This window comes from Rhinatrema bivittatum, chromosome 3 (genome assembly GCF_901001135.1).
Source record: "Rhinatrema bivittatum chromosome 3, aRhiBiv1.1, whole genome shotgun sequence".
NCBI classification, from domain to species: Eukaryota; Metazoa; Chordata; class Amphibia; order Gymnophiona; family Rhinatrematidae; genus Rhinatrema; species Rhinatrema bivittatum.
The window spans coordinates 384,105,643-384,124,734 of record NC_042617.1 but is presented as its reverse complement, the minus strand read 5'-3'; the positions used below and the strand labels follow the sequence as shown (position 1 = coordinate 384,124,734).

General features: G+C 45.5%; 1 protein-coding gene across 3 annotated transcripts in view; it reads right to left on the bottom strand.

Moving 5' to 3' along the window:
- The window catches only part of COL12A1 (collagen type XII alpha 1 chain), a 359,822-nt gene that overhangs the window by 18,259 nt on the left and 322,471 nt on the right, over positions 1-19,092 (bottom strand). For all 3 annotated transcript variants that reach the window (XM_029595614.1, XM_029595613.1, XM_029595615.1), the window contains 3 exons: positions 18,412-18,465; positions 11,152-11,205; positions 6,300-6,371 (listed from right to left, as the gene is read on the bottom strand). In XM_029595614.1, the coding sequence (XP_029451474.1) occupies positions 6,300-6,371; positions 11,152-11,205; positions 18,412-18,465 (180 nt within the window). The remainder of the gene's footprint in view (positions 1-6,299; positions 6,372-11,151; positions 11,206-18,411; positions 18,466-19,092) is intronic.

The window sequence follows — 19,092 nt, the reverse complement described above, 5'->3', positions numbered from 1 at the left end:
GTCCTGGAGACTTATCCTTGTCGAGACAGTAGTGGGCCGCGAATGTATGGAGACAACTCCAGGTCGCAGCCCTGCAGACCTCAACGACAGGGACCACACGCAGATGAGCCACTGACATACAGAATGAGCCTTCACTCTGCCAGCCAGCTGGAGGCCTGCCTGCTCGTAGCAGAAGGCAATGCAGTCCACTAGTCAGTTGGATAGGGCCTGCTTCCCCACTGCTGTTCCTAGCCTGTTGGTGTGAAAAGACACAAACAATTCGGTGGACTGTCTGTGACTCGCTGTATGGTCTAGTAGAAAGCAAGCGCCCGCTTGCAGTCTAGGGTTTGGAGAGCACGTTCCCCTGGATGGGAGTGAGGCTGTGGGAAGCACGTAGGTACGATGATTGACTGGTTGATGTGAAAAGCAGTCACCACCTTGGACAGAAATTTTGGATGCGTACGCAGCACCACACGATCATAGAAGAATTTTGTGTAGGGAACGTACCTAACCAGGGCCTGGATCTCACTCACCCTGTGAGTGGAAGTGATCACCACCAGGAACATAACTTTCCAGGTGAAGAACTTCAGGACACAGGATTTGAGAGGCTCAAATGGATGCCGCAAGAGCCTCGCCAGGACAAAGTTGAGAACACATAGGGTTGCCGACAGGCGAAGTGGGGGCTTCAGTTGGACTAGGCCCCACATGAAGTGCCCGACCAGTGGCTGGATTAAAATGGGCGCCCCAGCAACCCCTTGTGGTAGGTGCTGAGGGCACTAAGATGTACTCGGACCAAGCTGATCTGGAGGCCAGACTCGGACAGTTGCCACAGGTAATCCAGCATGCAGACGGGGGAGCAGGCAGAAGAAAGGGTCCAGTCCATGGCCTCCACACCAGGTAGAGAAACACTTCCACTTTAAGCTGTAAGACTTCTGAGTGAAAGGGGTTCGGGAATCAATCAAGACCCTGGAGACCCCGTCCGAGACCTGCAGGGGCTGGAGGATCATGCGCTCAATATCCATGTCGTGAGGGCCAGGGCCCGGAGGTTCGGGTGGCATAAGGTGCCCTGGTTCTGCGATGGGAAGTTGGGGGCTGTCCCCAGCAGAACCGGTGCGCTCATGGACAGGTCCTGGAGCAGAGGAAACTACACCTGCCTTGGCCAGGAGGGTGCCACCAGAATCATTGTCTCCCCATCCTCTTGCAGCTTCATCAGAGTCTTTGAGAGGAGTGGAATTGGGGGGTACGCGTACAGGAGGCCTTGTCCCCAGTGAAGGGAGAAGGCGTCGCAGGCCAGATGGTCCTTCCCCAGGATCCTGGAGCAGAACATGCTCACCTTGTGATTGGGGGGAGAGGTGAACAGGTCCATGTCTGGCGTGCCCCAGCGGCGGAATAGGCTGGCTGCTACTGCCGGGTTCAAGGACCACTCATGTGGTTGGAAGGACCGGCTGAGGCAGTCCGCCAACGTGTTTAGGTGGCTCAGCAAGTATGTTGCTCGCAGATACATCTCCTTGGAGAGGGCCCAATTCCAGACCTGCACAGGGGGAAGGTGCTTGTTGATGTACCTGCTTGTTGATGTACCACATTGCCACTTAGTTGTCCATTCTGATGAGGATGACCTTGGAGGAGAACCTGTCCTGGAAGGCCCACAGGGCATACTGGATTGCCCGCAACTTCAGAAAATTTATCTGGCAACGGGACTCGGCTGCAGTCCAAAGGCCCTGAGTATGCAGGCTATCCATGTGGGCCCCCCATCCCTGAGGCGAGGCGTCAGTGGAGAGGGTCACCTAGAGTGGGGCAGGCTGGAATGGGAGTCCTATCTCCAAATTGGACAGGGCTTCCCACCAGGTTAGGGAGAGCTGAAGAGGGTCTGTGACCGTCACTGGCGCTTCCAAATCCTGGGATGCCTGCCGCCACTGACACCGCAAGGCCCACTGCCGGTCCCTCATGTAAAGGTGGGCCAAGGGGGTAACATGGACTGAGGCCACCATATGGCCCAGCAGGCGGAGCAGCAAACAGGCTGGTACTGTCACTTTATTACGAATGAGGGTAGCCAGCAGAGGGTGACCGCTCGATCTCTGGGCAGAAAAGCATTCACTTGTGCCGTATCCAACCTGGCACTGATGAAGTCCAGCCGTGGAGACGGATTGAGGTGTGACTTGGGGAAGTTGATAACGAATCCCAGAATCTGTAAGGTGTTGACCGTCAAGGCTAGAGCATTCGTGGCCCCGAAGTGTGAATCGCTCCGGATCAGCCAGTCGTCCAGGTATGGAAAGACGTGGACCGAGCAATGCCTGAGGTAGGCAGCCACCACCGCCAAGCATTTTGTGAAGATGTGTGGGGCTGATGCCAGCCCAAAGGGCAGCACTTTGTATTTAAAATGTGCCGTCCCCATCAGACGTGTGGCTGGGGACAATTACAATATGGGCGTAAGCCTCCTTCAAGTTGAGGGAGCAGAGCCAGTCTCCTCTTTGGAGGAGTGGGATCAGCGTGCCCAGAGAGACCATCTTGAATTTTTCTCTTATGAGAAAGCAGTTCAACGCCCTGAGGTTGAGAATGGGGCGCAGGCTGCCGTTACTCTTCGAAATGAGGAAGTATCTTGAATAGAAGCCATGTCCACATTGTTCACAGGGAACCGGTTCTACGGTGCCCGCCGCTAGAAGGGTGGAAAGTTCTGATTGGAGGACGACCTGATGGGTAGACGAATCCCACGATGGACATGGAGGAGTAGTCTCTGGGAGTCTGCTGAAGTTTAGGCGGTAGCCCTGGTGGACCCAACTGCCCGAAGTGATCGCTTCCCAGTGGCTGACAAAGCAAAAGAGCCTACAACCGACTGGGGAATCTGCCGCCATGGAAACCAGTGTTTGGCTTGTGCCCCCTCACCGCTAGTCAAAAGCTGGCAGATGGGGTCTGCTGGGGGGCTGGTTGGGCCCTCAGTACCCGCTGCTGTCAGCCTCAGCCTCTGGAACTGGGCCGAGATGACCGAGTGCAGGTAGCTGGAGGGAAGTATTTCCTCAGCCGGTAGAAGGGCTTGTGAGAGCCCAGCCTGGAAGACCTTCAGGTTGTGGAAGGGCCTTCAGAGGGGCTGGTGGAAAGTTGCTGAAGAGTATCATGCAAATCCTTCAGTTGCGCCATGACCTCTTTCACCTTGTCCCTGAACAGGTTCTCTCCTGTGCAGGGGAGCTCCGCAAGTTGTCCTGCACCTCCGGGCGGAGGCTCTGAGCCAAGCCAGTCGCCTGGTGCCGACACCCTCGGCGGCTAGGCGGGCTGCGGTCTCAAAGGCTTCGTAGGTCGACCTGACCTCGTGTCTACCTGCCTCCAGGCCCAGCGTAGCGAGGGCCGTAAGGGACTCCTGCTGTTGCTGGAGGAGGTTCACAGTAAATTCCTGGACCTGCTTCCACAAGCTGAGGTCGTATTGTGTCATGTACAGCTGATAGGCTGCAATGTGGACCACCAGCATCACCCCCCGAAACATCTTTCTCTCAATGCCATCAAGCTTCATGTGTTCATGCCCCAGAGGAGCAGAAGCATGTGTCTGGCCTTTTTGAGTGCGGAATCTACCACCGCAGACTGGTGGGTTAAGTGCCGCCTTTCAAAGCCCACTGCCTGTTGAACTAGGTAAGTCGCATCAGCTTTCCTGTTCACCGGGGCCACTAACACCAGGTGTTACCACATGCAGAGGAGGAGCTCTTTAAAGATGTCATGGACCGGCACCGTCACGACCTCCTTTGGAGCGTTGATAAACCGGAGGACCCCCAGCATCTTGACATGAGTCCTCCTCCAACAGGAGTTGGAAGGGGTTGGCCTCTCCCATTGCCCTCACGAAGCTGGCGAAAGATAGTCACTCGGGTGGGGAGCAACGCCATTTCTCCGGAGGGAAAGGCTCCAAGAGGGGGTTGTCTGAGAACTCAGACGATGCATCCGATTCATCACCCCATGGGTCATAGGGGCCCTCCTCCTCACTAGGGTCCAGGTGCTGAGGACAGGGACCGGGAGGGGCACCAGGCCTGGGCCCCAAAGGAATGGAGGACCGTGGAGGCACCGACGGCATCAATGGGCCCTCGGGCATTGAGAGAGGCATTGGCCGTGGAGCACCAGGGGAAACCAGTGGTGGCCCAGGGACCGCAGGCATGGGCACCCGGTCCCCGTGTCCTCAACCTCCTCGGAGGACCTGGGAATAGGGATCACTCGGAAGAAGGCATCGGTGGGCGAAGAGGCATCAGGGACCTCTCGGGCACCGGTTGTATCGGTAGGGTGCCAAGAAGGATGTCAAGATGCTCCAACAGGGGCGCAAGCATGGAAGGCGGAGGCTTGGGCTCCAGTATGGGGACCGGTAGCTCTGGCAGCTCAACGCTCTGAAGCGCTTTGAGCACCGCCGATTGCACCCTGCGGTTCAACTCCTCCTGGAAGTCCAGTATGGTGAGGACTGATGGAGGGGAACAAGGCATCCCCGGCACACCCTCTGAGGAATCATGAGGGGACACGGCGCCCAACAACATTACCGGTGGGTAACACCTTGGGCTACCGGGGGCACTGGAGGATGGGGTTTCCGGTGGCCAGTGCCACTTCAGTGGCGGCTCGGCGGCCGCTGATGCCACTCCGGAACTGTGTCGGGACGGTGACCAGTTTCGATGCTTCCTGGATTTCCGGCGCTCAGCTCGGTCTTTCCCCAGCGCCGAAGTCGACGCCGACCCTGAGGTTAGGGGGAGGGGAAAGACCACGAGGATTGATCTCCCTTTCTTAAACTTTGACTTTCTTAAACTTTTCCGTGCTGGGCTCCATCTAATGATGTCACCCACATGTGAGGACTAGCATCCCGCTTGTCCTAGGAGAACCACTAATTTGTAAGGTCAATTAACTAGCTTTTGTTTCAACGAACATTTGTCCGCCCATGAATTAAGGACAAAAATATAACAATATACATAGAAATAACATCCAAACCTATTCAAGAAATCCAGTTTAGCTTCTAAACAACTCTTTTCTTTCACTTCATTTGGCCAAAAAATTGTGATTTTTTTTATCCTATATGAAATATTAGAAATGTCAATTTCTGACAGAAAGCATATTTCTTAAATTTTGCATATCTGAAGCTGTGAAACCAAATTTTGCCCAATATTTGTAACAATTGTAGCACAGGAAACAGATGAAATTAATGTTTTCAATCATTTTTCTTTCTTTACCTCACTGATATTAAAAGCTCAGTCAGCATGGACCCCCTTATATCCTGAAGGTGTATAGTCAATAGATTGTTTCTTGAACAGTCTTGCAATACTGAAAAATCTATTATTTGCATCAGTAGCAATCGTTGATGGCACCAGACTGAATCAACATAAAGAGCACATTTGTACTTTTCAGGATAGAACTGTATTTCCCAGCCCTATCCTAGACACAACTAACAGTTCTGGTTTTCAATAAAGGAACGGACTAGGAGGGAACTTCCCTAACCCCCTACCTAACCTTCCTCTCTTTTCCCCTTTCCTCCCCAACCCCTAAACCCTACCTGTCTGGAGCGCACTTCTCCTGGACAGCGCAAAATGGTGCTGTCCTGGCCAGCCCCCAGCCCGACCCCCCCCCCCCCCCCCACCCATCTCTTTTCTAAACCCTGGCTCTTCCACGTGTACCGGCAGAAGCACACGTGACCAGGCCATTTAGAAAATGCGCTCGGCCCAGGTACGCGCGTATCTGCCGGGGTTTGCGTGCACCAGGGATTTAAAATCCTTCCATTAGTGGGTGCCAGTGACAAGGGCAAACAACATTTTAGAGACCTGAGGAATCCTTGGTTAAAGGTACAACTCTCCTGCTCTCAGGTTGCCACGCAATGAATCTGATAATCAGCAAAGCTACCTTCGAAGTTCAAAGCGCAGTACATGCACTTTGTTAGAAGACTTCCCTTACGTAAGCGTAAAGCAAACTTTTGAACATCAGAAATTATACTGAATTAACATATTATGGGCTAAAGGGTATTTCGCATTTTATGTCCATGAGGAAAATGCTTAGCACACAGGCCCCATGCAGCATTCATGTAACAATTCTGAGGACCTAACGCTTCGTATTTGTACTGTGTAGAAGTATCTGACTCGATGCCTGTCATTTGCACTCACAACAGTGGAAAAAGATCACCACAATTTCCAGACCCAGCCATTCCAACCACTGAGAAAGATACTCTCTAAGAGCTAAATTGTTTGAAATTAAGGTTGTGGTCTAAGCTCAGTTACAGTGTATTAACCTTCAAAATGAAAACATCCACACGACTTCATGTCTAGCCATACTGTCCTCATACTGAATTGTGCTTCGCATGCCAGAAATTCAAATTGTTATCTTACTGGTAATCCACTATCTCCTGACTTTCCTGGTTTACCACTTGGGCCTGGTGCTCCTTGAGGTCCTGGGGAACCCTGCAAAAGAAGGTACAAATGCAACAGTATAAACCTTTTCAAAATCCTAGTCTAAATCAAACTTTAAATATTGTGATTCATTCTAAAATGATGTAAAAATCTTAGAGATCTACTATATTTATTGAATGAAACACTTTTGCTATACTTTATGAATTTTTATACATTTGCAATATATATATATATATATATATATATATATATATATATAAAGGGGGGACAGAAAATATTTACTTAGTATGCAAATGCCTCTTACTTGATCTATCCACAAACATTTCAAAGCAATTGTTTGTGCATTTTCTACTACCCCAAATGCATACAGTATCTCAGTCAACTGCACTCCAAGAGAGAAGAAAGAACGTAAAACAAAAAAAAAAAAAAAGAAGCATTTAAGCTTCAGAAAATAGAATGTGCTTATTCCCAAAAAGAAAACTTTGACCTTGTTCCCTAAGCTACCACTGTAGGTTTCATGAAGCAGCAAGCACAGGCCTCTTTAGGGCTCTTTCACCCATATAAACAGTTATATTTTTACCTCACCTTTCCAGAAAGCTCAATGAACATAACTATTAAAATAATAAAATCCAGAACAGCCCATTTAATAAAAGAGATATGAAATAGGACCATTTACTGAACAGACATTCATTGAAAGAATCAGGTTTTAGGCATCTGGACATTAAAAACTGGGAGGGTCATATTCAGTAGACTGGTTAGTTGCCAGAGGCTGTGCAGGAAGCCGCAACATGGGAACCTCACTTCTGGTCTGGGTATCAGAGGAGAAGGGGCAGGGCTGCATATAGGGATGGCAAGTGGGTGGGTCGTTGTCATAGGCCCAGATTTATATTTGTTTTGAAGAACAGGGAAAGAGGAGGCCCCCAAACTGCGAGCGCCAGGATCTTTTTTGAACATTTAGGGGGTGCTGGAGGCCGGAGGATGCCTAGCCCGAAGGGGCCAGATGAAATTTTGTGTGGGAAGTTGGGGATCAGGCCACAGGCCCTTTTATATTTTGATTTTTTTTTCCTTGTTTAAAAAACAGTGTTCTTAAGGCCTGCATTGGCCACTGTTGGAAACAGGATGCTGGGCTTGATGGACCCTTGGTCTGACCCAGCATGGCAGGTTCTTATGTTCTTACCCAGATACCTTCAAAAGATACCCGAGTACAATAAGTAGCAAGTCATCTAGCCACACAAGGCCAGGGTTTGGGGGCCAGGTCTACATGCACAGTGAGACTTACGAACAGCACAGAACACACCAGTGAAGATTTGACGTGATTTGGAGTAAGCAAGCTAGGGCGAGAGAACATTGTAGAAATCTCATCTTTGTGTGGTTTTCCTCACTCCAAAATATGTCAAATCTTCACTGATGTGTACTGTGCTGTTCGTACATCTCACTCTGCATGTAAAACAGCCCCAAAAGCCTAGACCACCACCAAAACCTCACCTTGAGTTACTAGCTGGCTCTCCTATAGTGTATAAAGAGTTGACTACTCTGTGGGCCATCCCAAAGTCTCTCTCTCTGTCTGTCTCCCCCTCCCCAATTTCCCTCACTCAGCCTGAAAATGCCCAAAATGGAATTTGCAATATTTATACCTTTATTGCAAATCCTGCATTGGGCCTATCGCCCAGCTTAATGCCAGGTAAATTGTCATTGGTCATTTGTTTAATTCCTTTAGGATGAGTGGAAGGAGAGGGCATTGGAAAAGAGCAAACTTTCCCCATCATACTTCAAATTATTGTTTCCTACCACTACTTCTCCTGGCATTTCCTAAGAATATATATGATCAATCTTAATATTGACACGAGGTGGGTGGCTCCTTATAGACTAACCAGTTTATTGAGGCATGAACTTTCAAGAACAGACACCTGATGAAGTAATTCGTCTCTCAGGTGCCACCCGCCTCATGTCCTTTTTTGCTACACTAGACTAACATGGCTATCCCTCTGAATATCTGATCCACTCCTAATACTGTGCTAGCAAATGTTCTCAGGTTGTACAATTTAATATAGTTGCCACACATGGGTTGAATTTTAAAAGCCATTCAGATACATAAAATATGGGTTTATGCATGGAAATGAAATGGCTTGTTGTAAAATGGGATTTGTATGCATAAAAGTGTGCTTGCCACCCAATTTTGCACATACTCTTACATGCACAAAAATGAGTCATTCTGGGGTGGCATTGAGGCAGAGTTTGGAGTTCCGCACACTATTTTGATTTTTAAAAGTCTGCATGCAAACTCGCATTCACAAGTCACACCCTGCATAGACCAGGTGTACTTTTGTGCATGTGAGTTTGTGCACATTATATTGCATAATTTTACTTTTAAATTTGGGGAAAGTTATGGGGTGAATTTTTGAAACCCTCTGTGTTGGCACATATGCACATAAGTAGCCTCTACTAGCATACAAAAGTAAAAAATTCACGCGTATTTTCACTTTCATGTGCATGTATACACGTGTATAAGAGGGGGAGTCTAGGGGTGTTCTGGGGCAGGGCCAATATTTACGCACATAAATTCCCCAAATTACTTGCTATTTATCTGGCGGAAGAGAGAATAAAAATGTTTATTGTGTAGTACTGACTGGATGGGAGGTCTGAGTGAACTGGGAAAGTTCAGGCTAAAGAATCAGGATGGCCTCGATGTCCTGGAGAAGGACTGGTCAAACTGATGGACTAATTGGTAAAACTGGTCATTTCTTTGCCGCGCGCATGTTTTCAAAAACATCGATTATGCACATAAACGCATTGACTTACGCAAGTTAAGTCCTACTTTATTTTCATGCATTAAATATAATTGCGTATTACTGATATACATACTTTCAATGCATTGCATGTATTCGTTCATAAGCCTACATACACATGTATGTTTCAGGGTAGAGCTATGCATATTTTATAACATGCATGCATATTACAAAATACTTGTGCAGATTTGCTTACGCCCATATATGCGCACATTTGTTTGAAAGTTATACTCCCTGTGTACTGCACAATAAACATATTTATTCTCTCTTCCGCCAGATAAATAGCAAGTAATTTGGGGAATTTATGAGCGTAAATATTGGCCCTGCCGCAGAACACCCTACTGTATAGGTTACCCATAGTGTTATACAATTATCCTCATAATAAATATAGTAACATAGTAGATAACAGTAGAAAAAGACCAATTGGCCCATCCAGTCTGTCCAGTTATTCATATCAACAATACAAGGATATATCCCAGCTGCAAACTATAGAAGCTCTTATCCAACTCAGCTTTTGTTGTCTTCCTCATTGGTTCTCCAAGTCCTGGGTAGATAAGCCTACAAGATCCCATACTTAATCCAATACCCAGCCCCACCCAGTTTCCCTCACCCCTCCATGTCTTTATCACCAAACTCTGTAATAATCTAACTACCAAAATCAATGAGGTTGCTGCTCAAACAGCTGGCCACCTAGATCCCCAAGGCTAATTGCCCAGCTACCATTTGACCACTAGTACAAACTAGAAAAGAGTATGAAGGTCATTTTTCATATCCAACAAGACCATTTCCATGCTGGTACCTAAATCTCTAGTATTCAGACCAATCATAGGCATACTAACTGTACAGAGACAGAAACAAAACGAGCAGTACTACATCCCTTGGAAGGCAGTAACAAACAGGCAGGCTGATCCAATATATCTGCACAGAAAATGGGCACTCAGGGTTGAGCGCCTGCTTTCCTAATGCACACCCAGCCACCTCTCCTGGGCATGGGATCGAATATTTAAGTGAGGGGTCGTGCTAAAAAGGAGGGGCTAGGGACCAATGTGCATCCCTAGCATGCTCAGGAGAGGTGGCTGTCAGCATATTAGGAAAATAGACGCTCTATTTTACGAGCAACTGTTTTCCTAACCTGTGCACAGCCACGGGTTAGGAAAAGGGACGCTCGTAAATTGAGCATCCCTTTTCCTAACCTGACTGCCGGCATGCTTTTTTCTTTTTAAGTTTTTTTTTTTTAAACATTTTTGTCTTTTTTGTACAGAAAAGCAGCATTTTCTGCTTTTCTGTACACTTTTTGGGCTGCTCAGAAATTAATGCCTGCTCTGCACAGGCGTTAATTTATGCGCATAAAAATGTGCACATTGGACGCACTTTTTTTTTTTTTTTAATCGGAGAGAATAGCTAATAGCCTCATCGACATGCATTTGCATGTGATGAGCGCTATTAGTTTTGCGGGGATGGATGGATGGTTGGATGCACGTTTTGGACTCACTAATCCCCTTATTGAATAAGGGATTGTGGATGAGCATCCAAAATCTGCATCCAACCATGGGTTAAACAGTGCGCTCAGCTGAGCGCACTGTATTACATCGGCCTGAGGGTAATTTATTTGCTAATGAGTATGTAATGGCACTAAGGCACTTATTTTTTTCATCATCTGTTTATGAATTTAATAGGATACTAATAAAGAAAGTGAATGTTTTACTAATCAGGGGGTGCTCTGATTTTTTTTTTTTTTTTTTTAGTCTCTGGATTATTTTTCTATGCTTTCTACTTTTTTCCATTTACTAAAGCAACCTCTTTTCCTGTTTGGATTTGAAACATTACAAGCATGCTTCTTTCTAGTCTGTAAATGTAATTGGTCAAAACAGCCTAGGGACTCTGGTTGACCAAAATGAATGAGCAAACATATCCTGTAGCACCTCACTATGCTGGGATATTATACAGCAACGCTCTTTTGCTCAAGCATCTGTTCTTATGTGCAGTCCTAATAGCTCACCGTGGTGTTCCATGGCAGCTCAACATAAAAGCAAAATAATATTTACCAGTGGCCCAGGTGGTCCTATGGCTCCCGCTACACCATCATTTCCTGTCAAGCCCTGTTTAACAAAATGGAAACCATAACAATTTAGCAGTTCATCTAGAGTTTCAAATGAAAAACAGACACGATGCGTACAGCCAGCACCAAACTGTAAAAAGTGATCCAATAAAGTTTACTTGTCTTAATCCCATCATTTCATTCTACAGAACCTGGGATCTGAAAGCACATTAATAAAAAAAAAAGATTTTTAACACAAAAATTCCATTGACATTCATTCACAGCATCCGCACTTGGCACCTTCCCCTCTTTAGGACTGAAATACCATCATTTCCACTGAGATGTGCTTAAAGTGTGTCCTGTATGTTCATAAATCATAAGAAATGTGCAGTCTAATTAATGAAACGCTCTTCTGTGCTTCAATAATCCATTTTATATGGTGGTAAAGCTCCTAAGGCTGGGAAGGCAGTGGCATGGCCACCATCCTGATGAGCCTTCCCTTCCCTTTCCCATACTCAGTTTCTGATGAGGCTGGTGCTGGCGGGTCAGCAGGGAAAAGCAAGGTAAGCCCTTTTCCCTGAAAACCTGCCCAAAAGAGAAAGAAGCAATAGCCCAGTGGCAGAGCATCACACATTAATCAGCCCTGCTCAGGCTAACTTCCTTTTAGATCTACTTCGCTGGTGCAGGAAGAGCTACTCACCCACCCTTTCAAAGGAGTTACAGAGGTGCAAGGTAAAAAAAAAAAAAAAAAAGGGAAGGAGAGACCCTTGTCACAGTTGGTGTGGAAAATACTCTTGATGCAAAGTACAGCCAAGGAGAGATACACAGTCCAAGACGAAAGCAGTGCTCAAGAACAATGGTCCTTCTAAGTTGTTCGGGTGCCTGCCTTCCATGTTCTAAGCCCTCCCACAGTTTGAATGCTTGGGGGCAGGCAGGTCCCACGGGACGCCAATGGGATTCCTTCACCCAATGTAGTTTAAGCAGCAGGAGGGCTGCAACATACCCTGCAGTTAGAATGTAGGCAGCAGACTCCAATGCTGCTTAGACGGAGCATTGTTTCTCAAACCTTATTACCAATGGCAGCTAGGGCTGCTGGTCAGTGCCATGTGCAGAAACATCTGTGGGCTAGTGTTGAGGCAGGCTGTCAGGTAGCTACGCTGATTCAGTCCACTACAAGTTTCAGGAGTCAAATAAGTCCAGATGGGAAGGTCATCTGTGGCTGGGTTCCGTTCAGTGGGCCAAGAAAGAGTCACTGCATATCCAACAGTGCATAGGAAGTGTATTTGAAATGGGCATGTCAACGGATAGAAATATACATTTGTGAACCCCGTTGCTGGTTTCTCCCAGCCACCCTATGCAGAAAACACTAATGGCCCTTGTGAGATCCTCTGTTGAGAGGTAGGATATGGTTTAAGAACTCTCAGGAATGAGGGCTTACTCTCTGGTTCTTCACGCCCCGTTGAGTAAGTTTAAACTCCAGGGAGTAACATAGTAACACAGTAACGACGGCAGAAAATAATCAAATGGTCCATCCAGAAGTTTCTTATGGTAGTTACAACCACTCCTTGCAGGTTACTGTTGCTCCATGCAGTTTACCCCCAAGTCTTATGGGTAGTAATATTTGTAATCAAAACCAAGCAACTGTCACACTCATAACAAAATCACTGCTAGCAACATTTTTAAGGGGTGAGCAGCCTTCTTGATAATTCAGACAATCGTGCTTGAACATGCTTTGCTTTTGGACGTAGCAGTAGAAGCAGTCCTGCACTTTATCCCTAATGTCTATGTATCAGTACCCTGGACCGTAAAAACCGGGGCTCAGCATTGGCTGTCGTCTGACTCCAATTCCCCTTTTTTGCTTTTTTGCCTCCGCGTTGAAGGGGAGAAAAGTGTCGCAGTTGCACCAAAAACCTCAAAGCTAATTGGTTAAGGGTAGCAATCGCCATGCCTTTTGTTAAGGGTAATAATTGCCTCTCCGTGCAGGTTACCCCCATGCACCCTTTTCTTTATTTCTAACCGCTAGCCTTTAGAGCCGCAGCCCAGGTCAATATCATCAACCCCTATTGGATGTTCAGTCTTGGGAGGACCACTCTGGACAGCTGCAGAGAGTGTAAGCACTTCATTGAATCTATGAGTAGTGGTTTAACTCAAGATCAAAATGGATTTAACATCAAGAAAGTTTAAGTCCCACAACTGTGTTCAGGAGTTAACATCTGTTAATGAGCTCAATGTCAATTCTTTCACAAAAAGAAACTACACACAGATACTTTATGTCTGTAGTATCTGTGTGCATTTTATGTGAAATAAAAACAAGAGAGTTGGACCTAGTAAGGTGTGTGCATTGCTGCTCTTTGCTTTCATTGTGCATGTGCGGGACCTCAACATAGAAAGAGGTGTTGCCCTAACAGAAGGAAGGGCACACGAGGTCTAATTTTGAATCTAATCAACCGATAGGAGAATCCTGAGGCCCAGCAGGCAAACACCATGACTAGGGGTGACATAGGCTTTTCCTGAGTTATGTTATGTTAAAGAGGTAAGCAGTATTATTTGGTTACCATTCATAAAGCTGAGACCTATTCTTTCCATAATTTGCACTATGTACTGTGTGTAATTAACTTCTGCTGACAGGTAGAAAAGAAGCCAGTTAGTTAACCTAATTAGGAGTTTCCAGGGGTAGGGAGAGCCAAAGAAACAGGCCGAGCCATAAGTAGACATGTTAAGTAGGGATGTATTTCCCGCGGTTAGGGCCTTTAAAATTCGGGGAGGCCCGAATTTCGGGGTTAGTGCGCGCTAACATTTACTGACTGTTTTTATGACCATGTTTTTGTTTATCACTTTTTACAGAATTTTATAGATTAATTTATTTACCTGATTTATTAATTGTTTTTATAATGATAGATTAATAGTATGCTCTTATGTTTTTATTACTGGCGTCTTATTTTTATTATTATTTTTTGGAATACGTGTATGTTTTTTATTATTGGCTCATGTTTTTTATTGGCTTTTATTATTTTTATTATTATTTCTTGGAATATGTGTTTGTTTTTTGAAATGTTTGCAAACCATTGTGATGACTAGTCTAAACAATGGTATATAAAAGCCTAACAAATAAATAAATAAATAGAAACCCAATGGACCTGGTTCGCTGATTTCGGCGATTCTGCGGAAACCAACAAATTCTGCCAGAAGGAGCAGCTTTGATGGGCCTTCCTGCAGCTGTGGGAATGACAGGAGAGCAAGGGCACTGAGTATTGCCATTAAAAGTTTATCTTTTCTCTTCCAATGAGTTTGTCCCACTCATGTGAGGGGATGTGACATGGTAGAAAAGAGCCCAAGCTACACAATCCATATCATGATGGACTGATTCACTTTCGTAACTCACCTCCACCCTTCCCATAAGAATTTGGAAGTGCATAAAACATTATGTACGTAGTAAGCCTTTACCAGACAAAGTGAAATGGACTCTGCACTATCCAAATTTGGTATTTTGCTGTATAAGACAAAAATGCCAAAGGGTCAAAGTTTGCCTGATCCGTAGTCATTTACAAGGTTCAGGAATTTGGTAGAAACAGCAGTTTGGTGTAGAATTTTTAGGAGTAGCAGCTCTGGTTACAGCAATGTTTGAATACTGTATTTTGTACAGAAACTTTCACTTTTTTTTTAGGGCCCTGTCATATACCTCTATGGCGCTAACCAGGAATAATTATTAGAAACGTACTTTCAAATAGTTTAATATGCCCTTTATAGAAGTTCAGACCTTAGCCTCCAGTGAATGACAGGATTAGTGGTCAAGATTATGCTACTGATTCAAATATTTAGTTGGGGGTGGGGGGGGGGGGAAAGGAAAACCTTTATAAAAATGAAGATCTCTTGGGTTGTGCACAAGCTATAGAATGTCTATTCATAAAGTAACTCATTGAAATGGAACTTAACAAAAATGTTTGGGTTTTGTGAACTCAAGCCAATTATATGCTGACATGGTCCAAAGATAGAAAGTTTCAAAGCAGCTTTGTTTTTTTTACACCACATAATGTACGTACATTACACATTCCTTTCTTACACATGGAAAATACATATTAGGTTTTATGACCCGAGAAAATATTATATTTCAGATTTCGCTCAAAGGGATTCCTTTTGACATGTGGCTTAATTCAAACAGCCAGACTGAGAGGACCTGAGCAGTGCTATTACAGCAGTTTTAGAATTTCCTGTTAGAAGTATAGGCTGAATTCTTTGCGGGTTACGATACCTTCTATTTGACCATCTTAGGAATAATTCAAAGATTGTTGTGCATGCATTTTCAAGACCAAATTTCTAACTTACAAAGGGCTGTTGCCAATAAGGGCAATTGTTTTATTAATTTTGTTCATACACTTTAGTGCAGGGGTCCTCAATCTATGACGCCTGTGGACCACATCCAGCTCGCCCCAGCTAAACTTCCCCTGGCCCGGCAGCTGCAGGAAGCAGGAGGCGTAGCGGGTGTACACTGGTCACCAGGCTGGCAACGGTACCAGCACTGCGGGCATGTTCAGAACTCATGGGCTAGTACTTCCTCTCCGCACAGGTTCAACAGTGAGGACAGGAAAGTAAGTGACGGCCCACAAGGTTAGTACGCGCTCCTGGTGCCAGTACAGTTATTGTCAGAGTGATCAACAACAGCAGGAAGGGTGCAGGACATGGGCCCAGGCGCTGGGGAAGTGGGGGAGGCAGCAGCAGCAGCAGTTTGTACTACTGCCAGTCCCAGGACAGTTCTGATACCTGACAGCACTGTGCGGGGGGTTTGATTTTTAATTCTTTTGGTGGGGAGACTGCCGGGGATGTGGAAGGAAAGAGAATGCTCAGGTCAGGAAGCAGAGAGAGAGAGAGAGAGAAGAGCTCTAGGGTTGAATTGAGGCTCAGACCTGTATACCTTGTTGCCTCCCCCTAGTTAACCGTAAGCCAAACACTAGGCATTCAGGGAGATGCTGGGAAGCGGGAGGCAGGGTTCTTGGGGGTGTGGCAGGATTGCCAACTTCTGAGAAATATGGAAATATTATTATTGATACTCCAACTGCCACCCCCCTGGGAACCCTGCCCCAATATCTACTCTCTGCCCCACCTCCCCCTCTTCCCAGCATTGGAAATCCCCTAAAGGGTTCCTCTTTAGCTCAGTAAATTCCAAAGGGAGGACCTTGCCCCTACTCGCCCAGCAAATTCTCTGAAAGGAACCTGCTTCCCTCTATTCTTGTTCCAGATGTGAAATATCCTACGTGGTCCTTCCCAGGAAAAGTCTGGGGACCCTGTTTTAGTGTGTTGGAGGATGCATGCTATACTTAGCATTCAATCTCAAACACAGAAAGAGTTGGGGAGACCTGTGAAGAAGATTTAGGTAAGATTTCATGCCTGAGCAGCATTCATAGCAGCTGCAGAGGCAGTGTTCACAATTTGTAGGGTGGGAGGGAGTCACAGCCACCACTCAACAGTGGCAGCCACTGGCCCCCCTTTAGGGTAATGTCTACTGAGTTCCAGAAAGTGCCATGGTCTGTGCCTTCCTGCTGAGGGATTGTCACTCTGGTGGTTGGGCTAGATTAGAATGGGGTTAAAATCAAGGGCAAACCCCTGGTTGGTTACAAATTTTGGATCATGATACCATAGACCAAGCAGAGGCCATTTCTGTAGGAGCTGGAAGGCAAGAAAAGCAAAAGAAAGAAACCTACAAGGACCAAAAACAATCAAAAAAAAAGAATGAGCTGAAAAGCTATTGCTCTATTCTTAATTAAAGGGCTGATATGCAGAATTTCCCATGGATTAGCGGTCTTCTTCCTATGCAAGTTCGCTGTGAATGCAAATGAGCTCCATAACAAACCTGCACAAGAAATTTTGCTGCAGAAAAAGATAAGTGCACCTCACTGAAGCGCTGTTCTGATTTTTGGGAAATCTGACATGTGAAGACATCTTTGCACACTGGTCTTGCTTGATTCTGAATTAATGAGCTACTTTGCATGTCGCTGCATCACAGCAGCTCATTAATTTGGAGTATTAGTAAATTATCATGCATAGTGGACTATGTGCAAAAGGAGAAGGAGATATTTTTCACATTTTTTTGCAAAAGGAGCCAACATGTGAAAATGGGCAAATTGACAAAATTGACATTTTTGCAAGTTTCATGGAAAAATGAGGGCAGAAAAAGACCGTATGTCCCATCTTGTCTGCCTATCCACACAACTACTTAGCTCTAGAATCCCTACCAGAGTCAGAGATGGTCGGGGTGCTTTGCACATTTTTTTTTTTTTCAAACATTGGCCCTTTTTGTGATTTAACAAAAAATTTGCAGCTTGGTACATTTGAATCCAGGATTGAGAACCTTAAAAAAGAAACAAGGTACTTGCATGCACAGAAACAAAAGGTTTATAAAACAAAATGGTGACCATAATTTTCTTTAAAAAAAAAAAAAAATGCACCACATAGTGTTCAATAGCTGCTTATTTTTAGTGAATGCAATGAAGTCACGCAGGGATATAAAACCCACAAAAAGAGCCTGAGGCTGGAGCTTGCCTGTGGCCAAAGGCCCAAAGCAGCCACCACCTGCCTGGCCTGGAGTGCCCCTTAGTCCTGGGGTGAGATGGTGGCTTGGCCTCTCCCCCTGCCCCTCAGCATTGCTTGTGGCCAGGAGGTTGGGCCAGCTGAAGCCTAGGAAGAGGGGGATCTATCCAGCCCATGGGGGGACAGAGCCAGCAGCAGACAATAAAGGCCGAGCACGCATGAGGCTTGGCCTCTTCCTTCCAGCGTCTGCTTGCTGAGATTTGTGCAGCTGGACAGGTTGTGTAGATTAGCATGGTCAATTTCTAAAGAACAACAATTCCATCCTTTCTATTTTTCACCGCTTGGAATTGGAGCTACACGGGGAAGGGATAATATTTTCTTTTTGTAGCCAATAAAAAAAAAAACCAGCAAAGAGGCTGATGGCTTTTTATACACCGACTGGTTCGTTGAGGCTTGACTTCTTTGCATTTGACAAAGGGGACTCTTGCTTGAAAGCTCGTGCCTCCATAAATCAGTCCAGTCTGTAAGGTGCCACCAGCCTCTTTGTCATTTTTGCTCCTACAGACTTAACACAGCCATCCATCCCTCTGGAAGCTTTCCTCCTTGTAACTCCTAGTCCGTCTTCAGCTGCAGGCCAAGGATTTCATCACGTGCCAAAACGGAGAGTGAACATGAGACATTGTTTAAGGTTCTAAATGATGCATTAATAGCTCAAAGAACATTCTACTCATGGAGAAAATCTTACCCTAGCACCTGGAGGTCCCATTGGGCCTGGTGGACCACTTACGCCAGGAGGCCCCTGTGAAAAAGAAAAGATATAATTTATCCACTGGAAAAATGTAAAGAAACTGGCTTTCTCGGAGGTAATAGCTAAACCCACTCAGGGAGTCCTTTAGTTACAATATTTTATATACATGTGAGAAATGGAAAAGGAAGTTAGTTACACTGAATATAACAATGTGGTAATTTGACATCAACTTTTAATGGATTACTTCTTTAACTAATCAAAAAATAGATAAAGGAGAACTTTCTCTTTGAAGTTTGAGAAATGATGTGTAACCTACTTAATGAATTCCAGATCTTGCCTTTACGGGACTTTCAAATCTAACTTGCATACTTTGCTAATCATCAAATATTTGATGTTAAATATTTATTCCTAAGGCATTCCATAATTTATTTCTACATGAGTACAATTTGGAGCATGAAGTGGCAAGTCACTAAGTGCAGCTTTTCCTATTTCCTCTCTAAATGTTTCTTTAGCACCTTCGATGCAGCTTATTTTTCTTCTGCTCTGTTTCAGCTACCAGCTGCTACAGTCTACAACTTTCCATCAATGTGTGGCCACTTCACCAACAAAGGAGAACAGTTTAATTCTGCTTGAATCTCTTTTATAGTTTCCAATTTTTTTAGAATACTCTGACACAAA